Raw genomic sequence first — 19,243 nt, 5'->3', positions numbered from 1 at the left:
TCATAGAGCCAAATTGCACATGTTTCGCTTGAATAGCTTCTTCTGGAGCTAATAGTTTGATGCTCTGTGTAGAAACATAGGCATAATATCAGGCATAAAGCCAGAGTATGGTAACGAGGAAGGTGGAGTCAACAGCCGGGAGCAGCCCAAAGGCGAAACAAAAAAGATGCACGTCCTACCATGAAAAAAAGCCCTAGTTTAGTGTATGAAAAATCCTAGGATGCATTTTATTAGTGTTTTAAATAATGTCCAATGTGTGTCCAATGTGTGTTTTTGTAATATAATACTGTGAAATACCTTCCCTGCATCGCCGCTCCGCTCTCAGCTGACTCTGTCTTTCTCCTCTCATACCGTAGCAGTCAGAGGGGGATCTCAGCCCCCTCCCCTCTGCAGTTTACACAGAAGCACCAGTATTCAATTAGAATTGTGGGAAATACCTTCGATACATCTGCTCTTCCGTGACCCCCAGCTGTCAGCGGGGGAGAAGAGGGCAGCAGATCAGCTGAGCCCGGAGCGGCGATGTAGAAGGTATTTCACACTATTGTAATCTAATCTACCCTTCGCTTCTGTGTAAACTGCAGAGGGGAGGGGCTGATATCCCCCTCTGACAGCCAAGGTATGAGAGGAGAGGATGAGAGACGGTATGAGAGACAGGAGACAGTGGGATACACAGCAGTGATATAATGAAGGGATTTTACACTATTGTATTACAAAAACACACACTGGACATATATAAAACACTAATAAAGTGCATCCTAGGATTTTATATACACTACGGTAAACTAGGTTCACACTGGATTCTTGTCACGCAGGGAGGGAAGAGAGGGACAGAACATTACAAGACCTTCCCCGAAAATAAGCCCTACTGTGTCTTTTGGTGCCAAAATGAATATAAGACCCAGGCTTATTTTCGGGAAAACACGGTTGCAGCTCTGTAGACGCACATATAAGGCAAAATTGCCTGTCAGAGGGATCAGCAGAAGTCGCAGCTCCCGAACGTGTCTCCACCCCCCCCCGGATGGGGATGTACCGCCATGGGTGTCTCACTCAGTAAGGGTCTTTTTCAGTGTGTCATGCCTTTAGTATTGAGGTGACATTTATATTGCATTCTCTTCTGTCTCTCCATACAGTGTCTGACACCACAAACTCTCTTCTCTGCTGCAAATCGATCCTCGGAATCAAGATTGGATGCTCAGGGATTCTCTGCAGTATCTGGAGGATTGCTGAATTACATTGCAGAACCAGAAGACTTCTGTCACAGTGAGGGGAAATGGGAGACCACCAGTGTCCTGAATATGGAAGGACGGGCAGAGGAAGTGACCCTACGTATAATGGCATCTATTCTGCCTCACTATAAAGCTGAGGACAAGGTAAGGCCTACTACCTTAGGAGAAGAGATAGGGGTTTATTCTCTACAGGTGGACAGGCTAAATATTGGTAGAGATGGGTGGAGTTTTATAGGGATGCTCTAATGAGTGGAGTTTATAATGGTCGGAGGATAGGTGGATGGGAGGATCTTAAAGGTGATTGGCAGGAGTTTGGCCAAGTTTACTAGTAGACCTGGGGTGACGGTGGAGCTTCTGTTGGGCATTTAAGTCAATGTTTTAATGAAAATGATTGAGACGGTGGTCAACTGCACAAGGATACAACAGTTGCTGATGAGAAAGGAAGATCTGCACTCTCTTGATCTTCTTTTAAAGTGGCTCTAGTAGACTGAGTTATGATTGGCTGCTGTGGTTACTGCTTTTGGTACCTCCTCATTGGCCTTTATACTTCTACACAAACTGAGGACATGAATATGATGTATATAGACTGACATGGCAGTCGCTGGTCATCTCCTGACCAGAATCCACTGGTGGCTTTCAGTTCAAATACTGCGGCTAATTTAGTGACTGACCAATCAGAACTCGTGTTTCAGTGACCAGAATGAAGAAGGGTGAATTGGGATTGGTTATGTAGCAAGATTTCCAGGCCTGTGTCCCCAGGTGTGACAACTGAAACAGTGACAACTCCGGCATCTTTGTTTGTGGTTTTTATTATAAATTAAGGGGGTGGGAGAAGGGAATGAGTGGGATACGCCATTCGGCTCAAACTAATTACAATTGGGACTTTGATCCTGAAAATGCCCGTTGGCGCTTCCTTGACACCAGCCGGCGCCAGCCAACGCTCACTGACTCTGAGAACACTCTGTATAACAGAAGAAGTGTTGAATCCCCGACCTGTAGTCCAGTAGATCCAAGACTGAGAACTGTAGAACTCCTGACACTGCTTCACTGTGAAAGTCACTGAATACTTTCCCCCACTTGGCACAGCTTGAGGTAGTATATTGTAGAACTTCGGATAACTATCACTGTTATACAATTCAGGGCCCAGACTGCAGGTGCCCCCTTTACTCCTTGAACTCTTCAGGGTCCACTGACTATGTACCCCCTTTACAACTTCAGGGTCCTCAACCTAGGTACCCCCTTTACAGCTGGCTGACTCCTGGATCCCAGAACCTCTTCCAGAGTGGTCCCCTCTAACTTCAGGCGAACCCCCAGGGGCAATCCTCAGTACTCACGACCTGTGTAGGCTCTCCTGGGACTGGACCCCTCTCTCTCGCCGCAGGCTCTTGGCACACCGGATCCCCTCAGCTCAACTCAAAACTCTCTGGACACTCAGGCGACACCCCGAGACCTCCACCTTCCTCAGACAGGAGGAGAGACAGCCGCACTCTCCTTCCTGGGACTCTGCTCCCGCCAAAGACCCCGTGCCACGCACTTCCCCCCAAACTTATACCCACTCCCAGAATCCCTTGCAGCATAATCTGTCTTCTGGGGTAGTTACAAGCTGGAATGTGTCCCCTGATTGGGCTTCCTACACTGCACTATGAGAAACCTCTCACAGGAGCCAATGGGGATACTTCTTCCCTCAGCAGGCACATCTGGAAGCCCTGACACCCTATCTGGATAAATCACAGCCCTGCTGTTAGGCAGACAAGGCCCACTATAGTTATACCTAGCACCTACCTGTAGGGTGCTACAGTTACATCAGGTGGACTCTGCATTCTGGAAAGGTCACAAAGATGACATGAAAATAATAATGGTGGAGCTGACAGACCGAATCAACACTATTTCACACAATCTTTATTTTATTTTCAGCCTGAATCCTGCCTTAACGCTAATGATATCCTGAACATGACCTCTGACTCTGAACACGTAAGCAAAGAAATCATGGAGGCTACCCTCAGCGCGGTTCTAGAGGGGGCCTGTTTTACTCTTCTGCCTCCTCGGGGATACTTTGTACACTACATCTACCAGCATAACAAGACCCTCAGCCTGGAAGGTAAGACTGAAGAGCATCTGCTCAGAATAACATAACTCACCTCATGTTCCAGAACATCCAGAAAAATCTGCAGGAGACTTTTTGACACCTCTAATATTAGGTTTGCCCAGCCAATGTTCTGGCAGTGTGATCCAACCAAACCACCATGATGATCTTGGTGACATCTCTGAACTTTACTACTGTAAAGTAGTAGAAGATGCTGTAGAAGATGCTGTAGTAGAGCATCATGTTGTGGGGGTGCTTTTCTTCAGCAGGGACAGAGAAGCTGGTCAGAGTTGATGGGAAGATGGATGGAGCCAAATACAGGGCAATCTTAGAAGAAAAGACTTGAGACTGGGGCGGAGGTTCACCTTCCAGCAGGACAACGACCCGAAACATCCAGCCAGAGCTACAATGGAATGGTTTCATGTGTTAGAATGGCCCAGTCACAGTCCAGACCTAAATCACATTGAGAATCTGTGGCAAGACTTGAAAATTGCTGTTCACAGACGCTCTCCATCCAATCTGACAGAGCTTGAGATATTCTGCAAAGAAGAATGGGCAGAAATGTCCTCTCTAAATGTGCAAAGCTGGTAGAGACATCCCCAAAAAGACTTGCAGCTGTAATTGCAGGGAAAGGCGGTTCTACAAAGTATTGACTCCGGGGGGGTGAATACAAATGCAGCCACACTTTTCACAGATTTATTTGTATCATTTATCATTTTCCTTCCACTTCACAATTATGGCCACTTTGTGTCGGTCTATCACATAAAATCCCAATAAATTACATTTATGTTTTTGGATGTAACATGACAAAATGTGGAAAATTTCAAGGGGTATGAATACTTTTATAAAGCACTGTACATTTACATGACTCCCAGGCTAGGTCCCTAAGTACACTGTGCCGCGGATCCAGTCCTAGTATGTATGGAACTGGCCGCAAGTGAAGGTGATGTTCACTTAACCCCCTTCACAACAAGATTACCCATCATCCTACACCAATTGACCCATTCCCTGGCTGGTTGGCTGCCTTAAGCAATGACACATGTATGGTTGTCCCTGGCATTATAACCTACACTAGACAGCAAACTACATGCTGGACTAAAATTTACCTCCTCTAACCTACAGTCCCCTTGTTACAGGACCTGTTCTTTAGATCTGCCATGCAATGCACCACTTAGTGAGACCTCAGACGAGGCATTTAACATATACAGTATTTACTGAAGGAATGCAAACATACAGGAACAATCCTTGCAAAGCAACTTCTTACATGAAATTATTTACAGGGGTGCCTTAGTGCCTTTAGGGTACTCATACCTGAGTTAGGATCAAGTTCATAAGCACTCTGTTAAGGCAAGAGTCCCTGAAGGCAAATACTCCTCAAAGGTTGTAAATGTCCTTGGAGTCCATGATTGGCAATGATCCCTAAAGGCAGTAAGTCTATAGCTGGTAACTGAAAGTCTTTCAGAGTCCTCAGGTTCCCAGCCCCTCAGGGAACCCTGACTGCCCCCCCCCCCCCAACTGGGGCACAGTCCATGAGCATTACAGCCTCAATTTTGGCAGTATTTCCCAAGCAGTGCTTTCAAGCCATTTCAGTGAGCCCTTTTTATGTGGATCTCTAGAAAAAAACATTACACACAGCTTTATATATATCTAAAAATAGGAATTATCACAAATTAAAAGGGAAAAAACTACTGTTACATTTTGTTTAACAGAATACAATATACCTGGTTGGAGCTCGAAATGAGAGGAGGGCTTCCCTTACACCTCTGCTCCAGACACCCCTGGAGTGTAGCACAGGGAGGGAGAAGGCACAGAGTGGCACTGGTGTCAGGAGTCCAGTCCATGGACATTCCCTTCTGGAAGGCAGGCTTAGGTATGAGGTGCTTGTGCAGACTGGTAGGTCCCCAGGAAGAGGGAGACTGTAAGGATGCTGGCTGGGACACTGTAACACACAGCGGGCTGGAAGCGTAGTCTCGACAGGTAGTGGTTAGTAGCCAAGGAGACAGACAGCAGGCAGGATAGCAGACAGGTGGCAAACCAGGGTCAAACCAGTAGGTAAGCAGAGGCAAGCTGTAGTCAGGAACTAGCCAAGGTAGAACTGGAAATCAGCATAGACAAGCCGGGGTCAAGAACCAGTTAAGGTCAATCCTGGAATTGGAAGAGACAAGCCGTGGTCAGGGACTAGCTGAGGTCAAACCAGGAATCAGCAGAGACAAGACAGGGTGAGGAACTGGTTGATGTCAAAATGGGAATTCACAGAGAAAAACCATAATCAGGAACTAGTGACAGTCAAACAGGGGATCAGCAGAGATGAGGTGTGGTCAGAAACTAGCCAAAGTCAAACTGGGAATTAGCAGAGACAAACTATGGTCAGGAACTAGCTGAGGTCAAACCAGGAATAAGTAGAGATAAGGCAGGGTCAGGAACTGGTTAAGGTCAAAATGGGAAGCAGCACAGACAAGCCAAGGTTAAAAACCAGTTGAGGTCAACCTAGAAAATAGAAGGGTCAGGAACTAGCCGAGATAAAACCAGAAATCAGCAGAGACAAGCCTAGGTCAGGAACTAGTGGAAGTCAAACCGTGAATCAGCAGAGAAAAGGCAGGGTCCGGAACTGGTTAAAATGGGAATTAACAGAGAAAAAAACGGAATTAGGAACGAGCAGAGGTAAAACCGAGAATCAGCATAGACATGCTGTGGTCAGAAACCAGTTGAGGTCTGGATTCAGAACTAGCTGAGGTCAAACCGGGAATCAGCAGAGACAAGCAGAGGTGAGGAACTAGCCAAGGTCAAACTAGGAATGAGTAGAGACAAGCCTGAATCAAGAACTAGCTGAGGTGAAACCAGGAATCAGCAAAGACAAACCAGGATCAGGAACTGGCTGAGGTCAACATGGGAATAAACAGAGAAAATCCGGAGTAAGAAACTAGCCAAGCTCAAACCAGGAATCAGGAGAGACAATCTGTGGTCAGGAACTAGCTGAGGTCAAACCAGGAATCAGCAGAGACAATCTGTGGTCAGGAACTAGCTGAGGTCAAACCAGGAATCAGGAGAGACAATCTGTGGTCAGGAACTAGCTGAGGTCAAACCAGGAATCAGCAGAGACAATCTGTGGTCACTGGTCAGGAAATAACCAAAATCAAACTAGGAATGAGTAGAGACAAGCCGTGGTCAGAAACTAGCTGAGGTGAAACTAGGGGGCAGCAGAGACAAGTCATGGTCAGGAATAGAGATGGGTCAAACATCCCCCAGTTCGGTTCGCGCCAGAATTCTCGAACATCGCAAAAGTTCAGAGCCGAATTTCAAACCCCATTGAAGTCTTTGGGACCCGAACTGGAAAGGTCAAATGTGCCCATTGAGGGCTTCAATGCAAGCTATTAGGCATTCAAAGTTTATGAGTGTCCAGGTACTGCCCTGGGGGAAATGTATTATTGAAAAAAAGTTTGTACAAAACATTTTTAAATGAGCAGTGATTTACTGATGCTTAAAGTGAAACCATAAAAATTCCTTTAAATATAGTGTCTGGGGGGGTCCCCTTAGTCTGCCTGTAAAATGGCACATCTGTACTGTGTATAGAACCTGCTGCAGCAAAAATTACATTTATAAAGGCAAAAAAATGACATTTTCCCTGCAAGCTTTCTATTTTTTATAAACAACGGCTTGGGGAGCCAGGCTGCATGATGAGCCCACAATTTATTGCACTTGGAACAAGATTAGAGATTTTTGGGATAAATTCTGGTGTATGTTTCGCAGACTTTGGATAGAAGTAACAGGTGCAAAAAAATTGGGCTTTGGATGTTGGTGGTGCCTTCACACTGTAACCCTATAGAAGTACTCTTAAAGAAAGCAAGAATTGGCCTTGCTGTCAAAATGTTTTATCTTTTTTCATATTATTATTATTTTTTCATATTATATGTATAATTTACTGTCACATTGATCATTTTGATAAAAAACTGTCACACATTCTAATATGCACTATTTTGGTGCACCAAGACAAACACTAGGGATTTATAAGGTAGCAACCTTCAGTGTATGTTGATTCTGATTTTATAGCACAGGATATTTTGTATAGCATATTAGCATATCTCACATTATAATATCACCGTTATTCACCCATCGGTCACATTTGTGTATGCGCACCACTATAATGATATAATATTGTTTGTATGTGTAAGCACAGAGTGATCGCAGCATATATACCAACACATTATAGCAGCTCACAGGACAAACTTAATTGTTGAAGAATTGGCCTTGCTTTCAAAAATGTAAATGTTGTGCCCCAGTCAAAAGTAAAAGTGCACTAACGCACTTCAATATACTCTCGTAAAAGGGCACTAATGCACTTCAATATACTGCAGTAAATGTGCACTAATACACTTCAGTATACTGCAGTAAATGTGCACTATTACACTTCAGTATACTGCAGTAAAAATGCACTAACGTACTTCAATGTACTGCAGTAAAAGTGCACTCATTTACTTTAATATACTGCAGTAAAAGTGCACTCATTTACTTTAATATACTGCAGTAAAAGTGCACTCATTTACTTTAGTATACTGCAGTAAAAGTGCCCTGACACACTACAAAATACTGCAGTAAACGTGCACTTAGGTACTTCAATGTACTGCAGTAAAAGTGCACTAACGTACTTCAATATACTGCAGTAACGGTGCAGAAACGCACTTCAATATACTGCAGTAAAAGTGCACTAACACACTACAATATACTGCAGTAATCATGCACTAACCTACTTCAATATACTGCAGTAAACGTGCACTCCTGCACTTCAATATACTGCAGTAAATGTGCACTAATACACTTCAATATACTGCAGTAAATGTGCCCTGACGCACGTCAATATACTGCAGTAAACGTGCCCTGATGCACTTCAATATACTGCAGTAAACGTGCACTAATACACATCAATATACTGCAGTAAAAATGCTCTGACGCTACAATATACTGCGGTAAAAGTGCCCTGACACACTACGATATACTGCAGAAAACAAATTGGCCTAAAATGTTAAAAAATTTTGATTTTTAAATTTTTTTTTTGGGAATGTTATATAGCAGAATGTGAAAAATATTGTTTTTTTTTTTTTTAGAATTGTCGCTGTTTATTTGTTTATAGCGCAAAAAATAAAAATCGCACAGGTGATCAAATACCACCAAAAGAAAGCTCTATTTGTGGGGAAAAAAGGACATCAATTGTATTTGGGTACAGCGTCGCATGACCACGCAATTGTCAGTTAAAGTAATGCAGTGCCGTATCGCAAAATAAGGCCTGGTCATTAAGGGGGCAAACCTTTCCGGTCCAGAAGTGGTTAAGCGTTGACAAAAAAAAACCCAGAAGCTGATTGGTTTCTATGCACAGCTGCACCAGATTTTGCACTCTCCCGCTTTAGTAAATCTCCCCCATATTGTCTTCCGATGTTGTCATGACACCAAAGGATATATAAAAAAAAAACAAATCCCTTTTTATTATATACTGACCAAATTTATTACAAGATATGGATCTGAGAACAGAACTGATTGATTATCTGAGTATTAGCGGAGGAATTTACACGCATGGTAAGTTTGAAAACAAAAGGAAAATGACTGAGAGTAAAAAAGAAGTGACCACCAAACCATTCCAAGGGATCGCATTGTTGTGGGAATTGTAACGAGTTTAAGTTCATGTGAATTTATTACCCTGAACAATGCGGAGAGAAGGTCATTCAGAGCCCAAGGCGAAAATGGCAAACTGCGTCCTCCCCCTCCCCCTTCCCGTGTTTTTTATGAAATGTCTTTTCATGACAAGAAAATAATACCCCATGGGGTCAATAATTCACTAAGAGTTAAATAAGGGCAAATAAAATGCCGTAAATCAGTTGTGAAAGTTAAATTCACTAAGAATTTACCTTTAAATGCCGAATGCAGTATTTGTTCGATGTGGCGGTAATTACCGCATTATTTAATGGAGTAATTTACTGCACTGAGATGGTTGCTAAGGAGCAGACTGGGATTTGGCAAAAAACAGGCCAGGGGGGGGGGCGGGGTCGGGTGTTTGACAATACTGGCTGCTAAGCAGCGAGCTGGGAAGCTGGCCATCACGTCCTTAACAAACAATTTTGTGACATCACTGACCCAGCATGAAACAGTCCGTGATGTCAGGAGGGGGAGGTTCCACCAGGTGACCCCACCCTTAATTATATAAGAACATGCTCAGATTTTTTTAAATTTTGGCGTGGGGTTCCCCTAAAATCCATACCAGACCCGAAGGTATGGACATGCTGTTTTTTTTTTATATACTTTTTAATTGTCTGCTTTTTTTTTTTACAATCAGCTGATAGCGGGGAAGCCTGCTGACAGCTGATGAGTCATCAATACTGGTTGCTAAGCAGCGGGCCGGGAAGCCGGCCATCGCGTCCTTAACAAACACTTTTGTGACGTCACTGACCCAGCATGAAACGGTCCAAGACGTCACGAGGGGGTGGTGACACCAAGTGACATCGCTAGGTGGCCCCACCCTTACCTATATAAGAACATGCTTGGATAAGGGTCTGGTATGGATTTGGGGGGGGGGGGGGGGCTACACCGTTTTTTTTTTTTACATTTTGGCGTGGGGTTCCCCTAAAATCCACATCACTAACCCAGCATGAAACGGTCCATGACGCCACGAGGGGGCAGTGCCACCAGGTGACATCGCCAGGTGGCCCCACCCTTACCTATATAAGAACATGCTCGGATAAGGGTCTGGTATGGATTTTGGGGGGGGGGGCTACACCATTTTTGTTTTTACCTTTTGGCGTGGGGTTGTCACGGAACCATGAACCAGACGTACAACAACAAATAAGTGAAAATAAGACAGCTTTATTGAAAAACAAGCTATAAGGCAAAAGTCCAAACGGATGGCGAAACCGATGCAGAGTCTTTGCGAAGCCAGGGGTCAGGAACCAGCAGGGTAGTCAGACGAAGCCAGGATCAGGAACCAACAGGGTAGTCAGACGAAGCCAGGATCAGGAACCAACAGGGTAGTCAGACGAAGCCAGGAACAGGAACCAGAAGTAGCAGCAGTCTTAGTAGCATGTGAACACAGGAGGACCAAGCAGGGAACTGAAGCCACAGACCTCCTATATATATGAGCTAGGCATCCAGCTCCTCCCAGTGGGAAGGAGGAGCCGCAGGGTGGGAGGCTACAAGAAACCCAGAAACCAAGATGGCCGCCAGCACATGTCAAACGAAGGAGAACAGCAAGAAGGTAAGACCATGACAGTACCTCCCCCTCAAGGGCCCCTCCTCCGCGGAGTAAAGAACGGTTTCTGAGGGAAGCGTGCGTGGAAGGCTCGGAGCAAGGCAGGAGCATGGACATCTGCGGAGGGAACCCAGGAACGCTCCTCTGGACCATAACCACGCCAATGAACCAAAAACTGCACCCGACCGCGGACCAGGCGTGAGTCCAGGATATTGCTCACCTCATACTCCTCACGATTGCCCACTCGGACCGGACGAGGCCGTGGAACCGAGGAAGTGAAACGATTACACACCAGAGGCTTCAACAGGGAGACATGAAACACGTTGGAGATCCGCATGCCAGGAGGAAGCGCAAGGGCATAGGCTACCGGGTTTACCCTGCGAAGCACTCGGAAGGGACCAACAAAGCGAGGCGCCAGCTTGGGAGTGGGCACTCGAAGGTTGAGGTTGCGGGTGGACAACCATACACGGTCTCCGGCCTGGTAGGAAGGAGCAGGCGCTCGTCTGCGATCAGCCTGGAGTCTCTGGCGCTGAGCAGAGACCTCAAGGGACTTCTGGATCTGTACCCAAGAAGCACGTAGTACGGAAAGGTGATCCTCCACAGCCGGAATATCCTGGGGAGAGAATACCTCCGGTAACACGGCAGGTTGGAACCCATAGTTGGCCATGAAGGGAGACGTCCCAGAGGAAGAGTTCACCGCCGTGTTCCTGGCAAACTCAGCCCAAGGCAGGAGGTCAACCCAATTGTCTTGGTGATCGGAGACATAGCAACGAAGGAATTGCTCCAAGGCCTGATTGGATCGTTCTGCGGCCCCATTGGACTGAGGGTGGTAGGCCGAGGAGAAGGAGAGATGAATCCCCAACTGGGAGCAAAAGGCGCGCCAGAACCTGGACACAAACTGACTCCCCCGATCCGACACAATCTCCTTGGGCAAACCGTGCAACCGGAAGACCTCCCTGGCAAAAATCGTGGCCAACTCCTGTGCAGAGGGTAACTTCTTGAGAGGAACACAGTGACACATTTTGGAAAACCGATCCACAATCATGAGAATGACCGTATGGCCTCGGGATGCAGGGAGGTCCACAATGAAATCCATCCCCAGGTGTGACCATGGGCGCTCCCCGGTGGCTAAGGGTTGCAGAAGGCCCAACGGAAGGTGCCGAGGGGACTTACTCTGGGCACAAACGGAGCATGCCGCTACATATGCGGCGATGTCGGAACGTAGGGAAGGCCACCAGAACAGACGTGAAACAGCCCAGGACAGCTGATTCTTTCCAGGATGCCCCGCGGTCTTGGAGTTATGGTAGGTTCGCAACAACCGAGTGCGCAACTCCTCAGGCACAAAACATCTGCCATTGGGTCTCCCAGAGGGAGCACCAGATTGAGCCGCCAAAATCTGCTCACCCAGGGGAGAGGTCAGGCTGGTGCGAATGGCAGCCAGGATCTGATTCGGAGGTATGACCGAAGTCGGAATCGACTCCTCCCTGGACAGGTCGGAGTACTGCCTTGATAAGGCATCAGCCCTGATGTTCTTGGAACCGGGTAGGTAGGAGACCACGTAATTAAAACGTGACAAGAACAGAGCCCATCTGGCCTGACGTGGTGTCAATCTCTTGGCCTCAGAGAGGTAGGTCAGATTCTTGTGGTCCGTCAGGATGAGGACCGGAACCACCGAACCCTCGAGCAAGTGCCTCCATTCTTTAAGAGCCTGCACGATGGCCAATAACTCCCTGTCACCAATCTGGTAGTTGCACTCCGCGGAAGACAGTTTCCGGGAGTAAAACCCACAAGGAAGCAGAGGACCCTCTGGTGTTCTACGCTGAGACAGAAGGGCGCCTACTCCCGTCTCAGACGCGTCCACCTCGAGGACAAAGGGCAACCCAGGGTTGGGATGCGACAGAATCGGAGCCGACACAAAGGCGGACTTTAGAGCCTCAAAAGCTCGGATGGCCTCGGGCGGCCAGACCTGGGAATTACTGCCCTTCCTGGTCAGATCCGTGAGAGGCTTGGCTAGCATGGAAAAGTCCCTGATGAACTTCCGATAATAATTGGCGAAGCCCAAAAAGCGCTGCAGGGAGCGAAGACCACTGGGCTGGGGCCACTGTAAGACAGCCGAAACCTTCTCAGGATCCATGGAGAACCCCTCAGCGGAAATGATGTAACCTAAGAAGGTTACCTGGGATCGGTGAAATTCGCATTTCTCAAGCTTACCGAACAGCTTGTTCTCTCGTAACCGTTGCAACACTCGTTTGACATCCAGAATGTGGGTCTCCATGGACTCAGAATATACCAAGATGTCATCCAGGAAGACCACCACACACTGCTGCAACAGGTCACGGAAAACATCGTTGATGAATTCCTGAAAGACTGCGGGCGCATTGCACAGCCCAAAGGGCATAACCAAGGATTCATAATGACCGGTCCTGGTGTTAAACGCGGTCTTCCACTCATCGCCCGCCTTGATCCTTACGAGGTTATATGCCGCCCTCAGGTCGAGTTTGGTAAAGACCGTGGCCCCTTTAAGGCGATCGAACAGCTCGGAAATCAAGGGAATCGGGTAAGCGTTCTTGATCGTGATGCGATTGAGACCCCTGTAATCGATGCAAGGCCTCAACTCACCGCCCTTCTTTTTCACAAAGAAAAATCCAGCCCCTGCCGGGGACGAGGATTTGCGAATGTGTCCACGTGAAAGCACCTCCCTCACGTACTCCTCCATGGCCTCATTCTCCGCTACCGACAGTGGATAGACTTTGCCACGAGGAGGAACGGCACCAGATTGTAACTCGATGGCACAATCGTATGGGCGGTGCGGAGGTAGGGCAACCGCGCGCACCTTATCGAATACATCCCGGTACTCCTCGTATTCAGGGGGCAACAGAGAGTCCGAGGAAGTACACAGCAACTTGACAGGCCCATGGATGCAACTAGTCCCACACTGCGGTGACCACGAGAGGATCTCGGCCGATCTCCAATCGAAAATCGGATTATGCTTCTGGAGCCAGGGGTACCCCAAGACCACCGAGTAGTGTGGAGACGAAATAACCTGGAAGCAGACCGACTCTCTGTGGACGGCACCAATGGCTAACCCCACTGGAAGGGTCTCATGAGTCACATGTGGCGGCAGAAGGGGTCTGCCGTCTATCGCCTCAAGAGCCAGAGGAGAACCTCGAGCCTGCAGAGGAATGGAATTGGCGGCAGCGAACACACTATCAATGAACAAACCACCAGCACCAGAGTCCACCAACGCCTGGGTCGTCACCGAGCCCCCGACCCAGGAAAGGACAACAGTGATCAGTGGTTTGTCAACACGGGAAACCGGGGACGAGGAGACTCCACCCAAGATCTGCCCCCGACAGGATCTCAGGTGCGAGCGTTTCCCTGGATGGTTCGGACATGCCAACCGAAAATGCCCACCGAGACCACAGTACATGCATCGGCCCTCGCGTCTCCGGAGTACCCTCTCCCCCTCGGACAGGCGAGCAAACCCCAGCTGCATGGGTTCACCCCCAGACAAGTCATCCCCAGGAGGCGTGGGAGGAGAGGGAGGCACGGGTGGGACAACAAAGGTAGGCGCCAATCTGTTAGGAGGCCTCCGCAGACTCTCCTTAAAGGAAGGTCTCTCCCTGAGTCTGGTGTCAATCAAAATCAGGAAAGAAATAAGAGACTCGAGCTCCACTGGTAGGTCCTTAGCTGCAACCTCATCCTTCAAGGCATCCGAGAGACCATGAGAGAAAGCAGCGACCAGAGCCTCATTATTCCAGCCCACCTCTGCTGCCAGGGTACGAAACTCAATGGCGTATTCAGCTACGGATCGTGAACCCTGTCTGATGGACATAAGGAGCTTCGCAGCAGACGCAGCACGAGCCGGCACATCGAATACCTTCCGAAGAGAAGCAACAAAACCGGAAAACTCGGCAACCACCGGATTGTTGTTCTCCCATAAAGGGCTGGCCCAGGCCAAGGCCTTGTCTGAGAGCAGCGAGATTAAGAAGCCCACCTTTGATCTCTCAGTAGGAAAGGCATGTGGCAGCAACTCGAAATAAATGCCCACCTGGTTAAGGAAACCTCGGCACTGAGTTGGCTCTCCCCCAAAGCGCTGTGGAAGGGGGGCAGAACCGGACATACCCCGAAACACCGCGGGCGCAACAACAGGTGTCGGGGTAGACTCTGGCGCAACAACCGGAGCGGCAGTAGGAGCGGACCCAGGAGCGACAACCGACCCATCGGCAACGGGAGCGAAATGAACCGTGCGTTCAAGCAGGGTTTGCAACGCCACGGCGAACTGACCCAACAGGTGATCCTGCTGATCAAGTCTGGCAACCAGCGTGGGTAGTGAGGATGGCCCTGTACCGTCAGAATTCGTGGCCTGTGGTACCGTGCGTTCAAGCAGGGTTTGCAACGCCACGGCGAACCGACCCAACAGGTGATCCTGCTGATCAAGTCTGGCAACCAGCGTGGGTAGCGAGGATGGCCCTGTACCGTCAGAATTCATGGCTTGGTCCTAATGTCACGGAACCATGAACCAGACGTACAACAACAGATAAGTGAAAATAAGACAGCTTTATTGAAAAACAAGCTATAAAGCAAAAGTCCAAACGGATGGCGAAACCGATGCAGAGTCTTTGCGAAGCCAGGGGTCAGGAACCAGCAGGGTAGTCAGACGAAGCCAGGATCAGGAACCAACAGGGTAGTCAGACGAAGCCAGGATCAGGAACCAACAGGGTAGTCAGACGAAGCCAGGAACAGGAACCAGAAGTAGCAGCAGTCTTAGTAGCATGTGAACACAGGAGGACCAAGCAGGGAACTGAAGCCACAGACCTCCTATATATATGAGCTAGGCATCCAGCTCCTCCCAGTGGGAAGGAGGAGCCGCAGGGTGGGATGCTACAAGAAACCCAGAAACCAAGATGGCCGCCAGCACATGTCAAACGAAGGAGAACAGCAAGAAGGTAAGACCATGACAGGGGTTCCCCAAAAATCCACATCACTAACCCAGCATGAAACGGTCCATGATGTCACAAGGGGGCGGTGCCACCAAGTGACATCGCCAGGTGGCCCCACCCTTACCTATATAAGAACATGCTCGGATAAGGGTCTGGTATGGATTTTGGGGGGGGCCTACACCATTTTTGTTTTTACGTTTTGGCGTGGGGTTCCCCTAAAATCCACATCACTAACCCAGCATGAAACGGTCCATGACGTCACGAGGGGTCGGTGCCACCAAGTGACATCGCCAGGTGGCCCCACCCTTACCTATATAAGAACATGCTCGGATAAGGGTCTGGTATGGATTTTGGGGGGGGGGCCTACACCATTTTTTTTTTTTTACATTTTGGCGTGGGGTTCCCCTAAAATCCACATCACTAACCCAGCATGAAACGGTCCATGACGTCACAAGGGGGCGGTGCCACCAGGTGACATCGCCAGGTGGACCCACCCTTACCTATATAAGAACATGCTCGGATAAGGGTCTGGTATGGATTTTGGGGGGGACCCCACACCTTTTTTATTTTTTACATTTTGGTGTGGGGTTTCCCTACAATCCATACCAGACCCGAAGGTATGAACTGGGGGGAGGGGTATCATGCTGTTTTTTTTCTTTATACTTTTTTATTGTCTGCTTTTTTTTTTTTTACAGTCAGCTGTTAGCGGGGAAGCCTGCTGATAGCTGATGAGTCATCAGTTGTCAAGAACACGGCGGCTGGCTTTCCATCCCACTGCTTAGCAACCACCTATTTGTCAAAAAACAGCCTAAGGGTCCCCTGTCCCCAAGGCAGTTTTTTTGACAAATACTGCATGTGATACTGCCAGCAAAACCCTGGTGGTATTTATCGCTTGCTTTTTTACTCTCTGGTCAATTTGTGAATTGGACTTTAGAGCTTTTTCTGAGATATTTACTGGCACATATTTTTATTTTACGGTAAATACCGTATAATCGTTTTTTTTTTTTTTCCTGTGAATTCGACTTAATTTACCGCATGCGATAATTGATGCAAATGAGTAACATGATACCCTTACCGCATGTGGTAAAGCTTAGTGAATTGGCGCCCATGCATTTTATTTTCAGTGCAGTTGGTTGCTATACAACACTATGGCATTGCATTGTTGATGTGTAAAGAGAACTTCAAGGCTACCTCCACTTTCATGGGAAAAAAATAGCAAATAAAGAAAAAACAATATAGCGTATACAATTGTGACACAAATCATATTGTCATTGAATGTTATTAAAATGACCTTTCCTTTTCAATCTGCAGCCGTTGTAATTTTCTGAAAAATTCAATGCAATATGGCCACCTGGAGCTGTTCTGTACACAGAATGTATACTGACCACCCCCCCCCCAGAAACATCATTTCCTGCTTGTGTGATTGGCTCACCAATTTTCCCATTAGTCTGCACTAAGATACAAGTCAGATTTCTGGCATCCCCTGCAACAAAAATGTCATTTTTGGTGAGAGAATAGGAACACGTCTAAAGGGACGCAGGCCCAGCAGTTTTCCTCATTAGAGCCCTGCAGCTGCCACAGCTGATTGATAATTATGGAACCACTCCCATTAGACCCACTCAGCACAGAGGAACAAACAATGATTTCTTCAGAATAACAAAAGTTAGGAATCTGCAACAAAGTTTGTTACATTCCCTGCAATGTACAGAGATCTCCCAGAGGGGAATGTATATTTCTCAACAAAAGTGGAGTTACGCTTTAAGGAAAAGTCCCTTGTGACATTTCAAGAAAGTTCTAACAAAAGAAGTATACAGTGCGAGTCACCGGGACCGGCGCATCAGCACTGCTTACTTCCAATGCACACTAACAGCCTTGCGATGATAATACCCTGCAGTACAATACATGTACTACACTTACTCCATTGTTTGTGTGACGCTGCTGTCACTGACCTCCTCTGTTCAGGAGAGGAAGAATAAATATGGCTTAAAATAAATAAATAAATAAATAAATTACTATTTTATTTGAAAGATGACACCCTGAGGACGTATGCTGGCAGCAACCTTCATTGGCTGCTTGTATTTCCAGTTCTCCCACAATTTTCTTCTGAAGACTGTTCTACTTGTGTGGGTGTTTATATGCCTAAAATGTCGTTCCTGCTGTATTTCTTTACCCGTAGGCACACTAAAAATAGGAGTAAAAAAGGCACAATGCTGCAGTAATAGTCACCCCTAGCATTTGTACCAGTCTACGCAATAACAACCCTTAACATTGGTGCCACTCTCTGCAGTAATAACCTCCTGCATTGGTACCAGTTTCTGCAATTATAACCCCCTGCATTGGTGCCAGTTTGCACAATAATGCAATAATAACCCCCAACATTGGTGCCAGTCTCTGCAATCACAACCGTAGCATTGGTACCAGTTTCTGCAATTATAACCCCCGGCATTAGTGCCATTTATTCCATTTATAACCCTCAGCATTGGTGCCAGTTTCCCACAATAATGCAATAATAAAACCTACATTGGTGCCAGTCTCTGCTATTAAAACCTGTAGCATTGGTGCCAGTTTCTGCAATTGTAAACCCCTCCAATGGTACCAGTTTCTGCAATTATAACCCCCAGTACTGGTACCAGTTTCTGCAATTATAACCCCCAGCACTGGTACCAGTTTCTGCAATTATAACCCCCAGCACTGGTACCAATTTCTGCAATTATAACCCGTAACATTGATGCCAGTTTCCACAAAAATGCGATAATAACCCCCAACATTGGTGCCAGTCTCTGCAATTATAACCTACAGCATTGGTGCCAGTTTATGCAATTATAACCCCCAGCATTGGTGCCAAATTCCACAATAATGCATTAATAACCCCCAGCATTGGTGCCAGTTTCTGCAATTATAACCCCCAGCATTGGTGCCAGTTTCCACAATAATGCAATAATAACACCTACATTGGTGGTTAGTGGTGTTATGCTATATAAAGTCCCCCACCCCTTCACTTTGTTCCTGAATTGATAATTTACTCTTTCATGCTGCCATAGTGGCCAGTGGCAATAGTGCCACTGGTCATTAATCCGATTAACTGATGATGTGTGAGGGCTTTTAATGCGTTGCCTATAGGTTATAATTTTGGGTACTGAAGTTGTCGTTGTTTGACAGGCACACACAATTAAAAAGCTTGATGGGTTGGGTATCTATACTTGATGAAACCCCATATTTTATATTTTACAAAAAATTGGGACTTTTGTGTGTGTTTGTGTGTGTATTTTTTACTGAAAAATTGTGTTTAATAAACCGTTACAATAATATCATAATCATTTTTTATTCTCCAGGGTCTCTGCTTTCAGAAAATACATATATACCATTTAGGGGGTTTAATTATTCTTCAGGACTAAAATTATTATTTTTTTTTTATGTGCAAAAAAAATGCAAAAACAGCTCTGGCAGAGAAATGGTTAAATAAAAGCTTAGCTAACATTTAGGGAAAATGGCCGGCGGTCCTATTTAAATGCTCATACAAGTATCATTTTTTTTTTCAGCACTTACCTCCGTCATGACTACACTGAAGCTGTGGAGCGAAGATGACCACGACCATGATCACGACCATGACCACGATGATCATAATGAAACTCATACAGAAAGCAGCAGGAGGAGACGGAGCTTGGGAGATTCTGAAACCGCTCATGTGACTCCTTGGGATGAGGTGATCTTCTTTTATATAATGATCTTCTTCTGCACACCACATTGGAAGGGATGGGATCAC

At 46.8% G+C, this 19,243-nt stretch overlaps 1 protein-coding gene across 1 annotated transcript in view; it reads left to right on the top strand.

Moving 5' to 3' along the window:
* SLC39A4 (solute carrier family 39 member 4) overlaps positions 1-19,243 on the top strand; it is a gene marked incomplete at its 3' end in the record, with an annotated part of 80,202 nt that overhangs the window by 18,019 nt on the left and 42,940 nt on the right. Inside the window, exons 2-4 of the mRNA XM_082258626.1 lie at positions 1,131-1,370; positions 3,141-3,324; positions 19,020-19,183. Of these exons, the coding sequence (XP_082114752.1) occupies positions 1,131-1,370; positions 3,141-3,324; positions 19,020-19,183 (588 nt within the window). The remainder of the gene's footprint in view (positions 1-1,130; positions 1,371-3,140; positions 3,325-19,019; positions 19,184-19,243) is intronic.

This window comes from Pelophylax lessonae, assembly GCF_965119305.1.
Source record: "Pelophylax lessonae genome assembly, chromosome: 5".
Lineage (NCBI taxonomy): Eukaryota > Metazoa > Chordata > Amphibia > Anura > Ranidae > Pelophylax > Pelophylax lessonae.
Note: the sequence above shows the minus strand (reverse complement) of the source record. Positions and strands in the feature narration are given on the sequence as shown.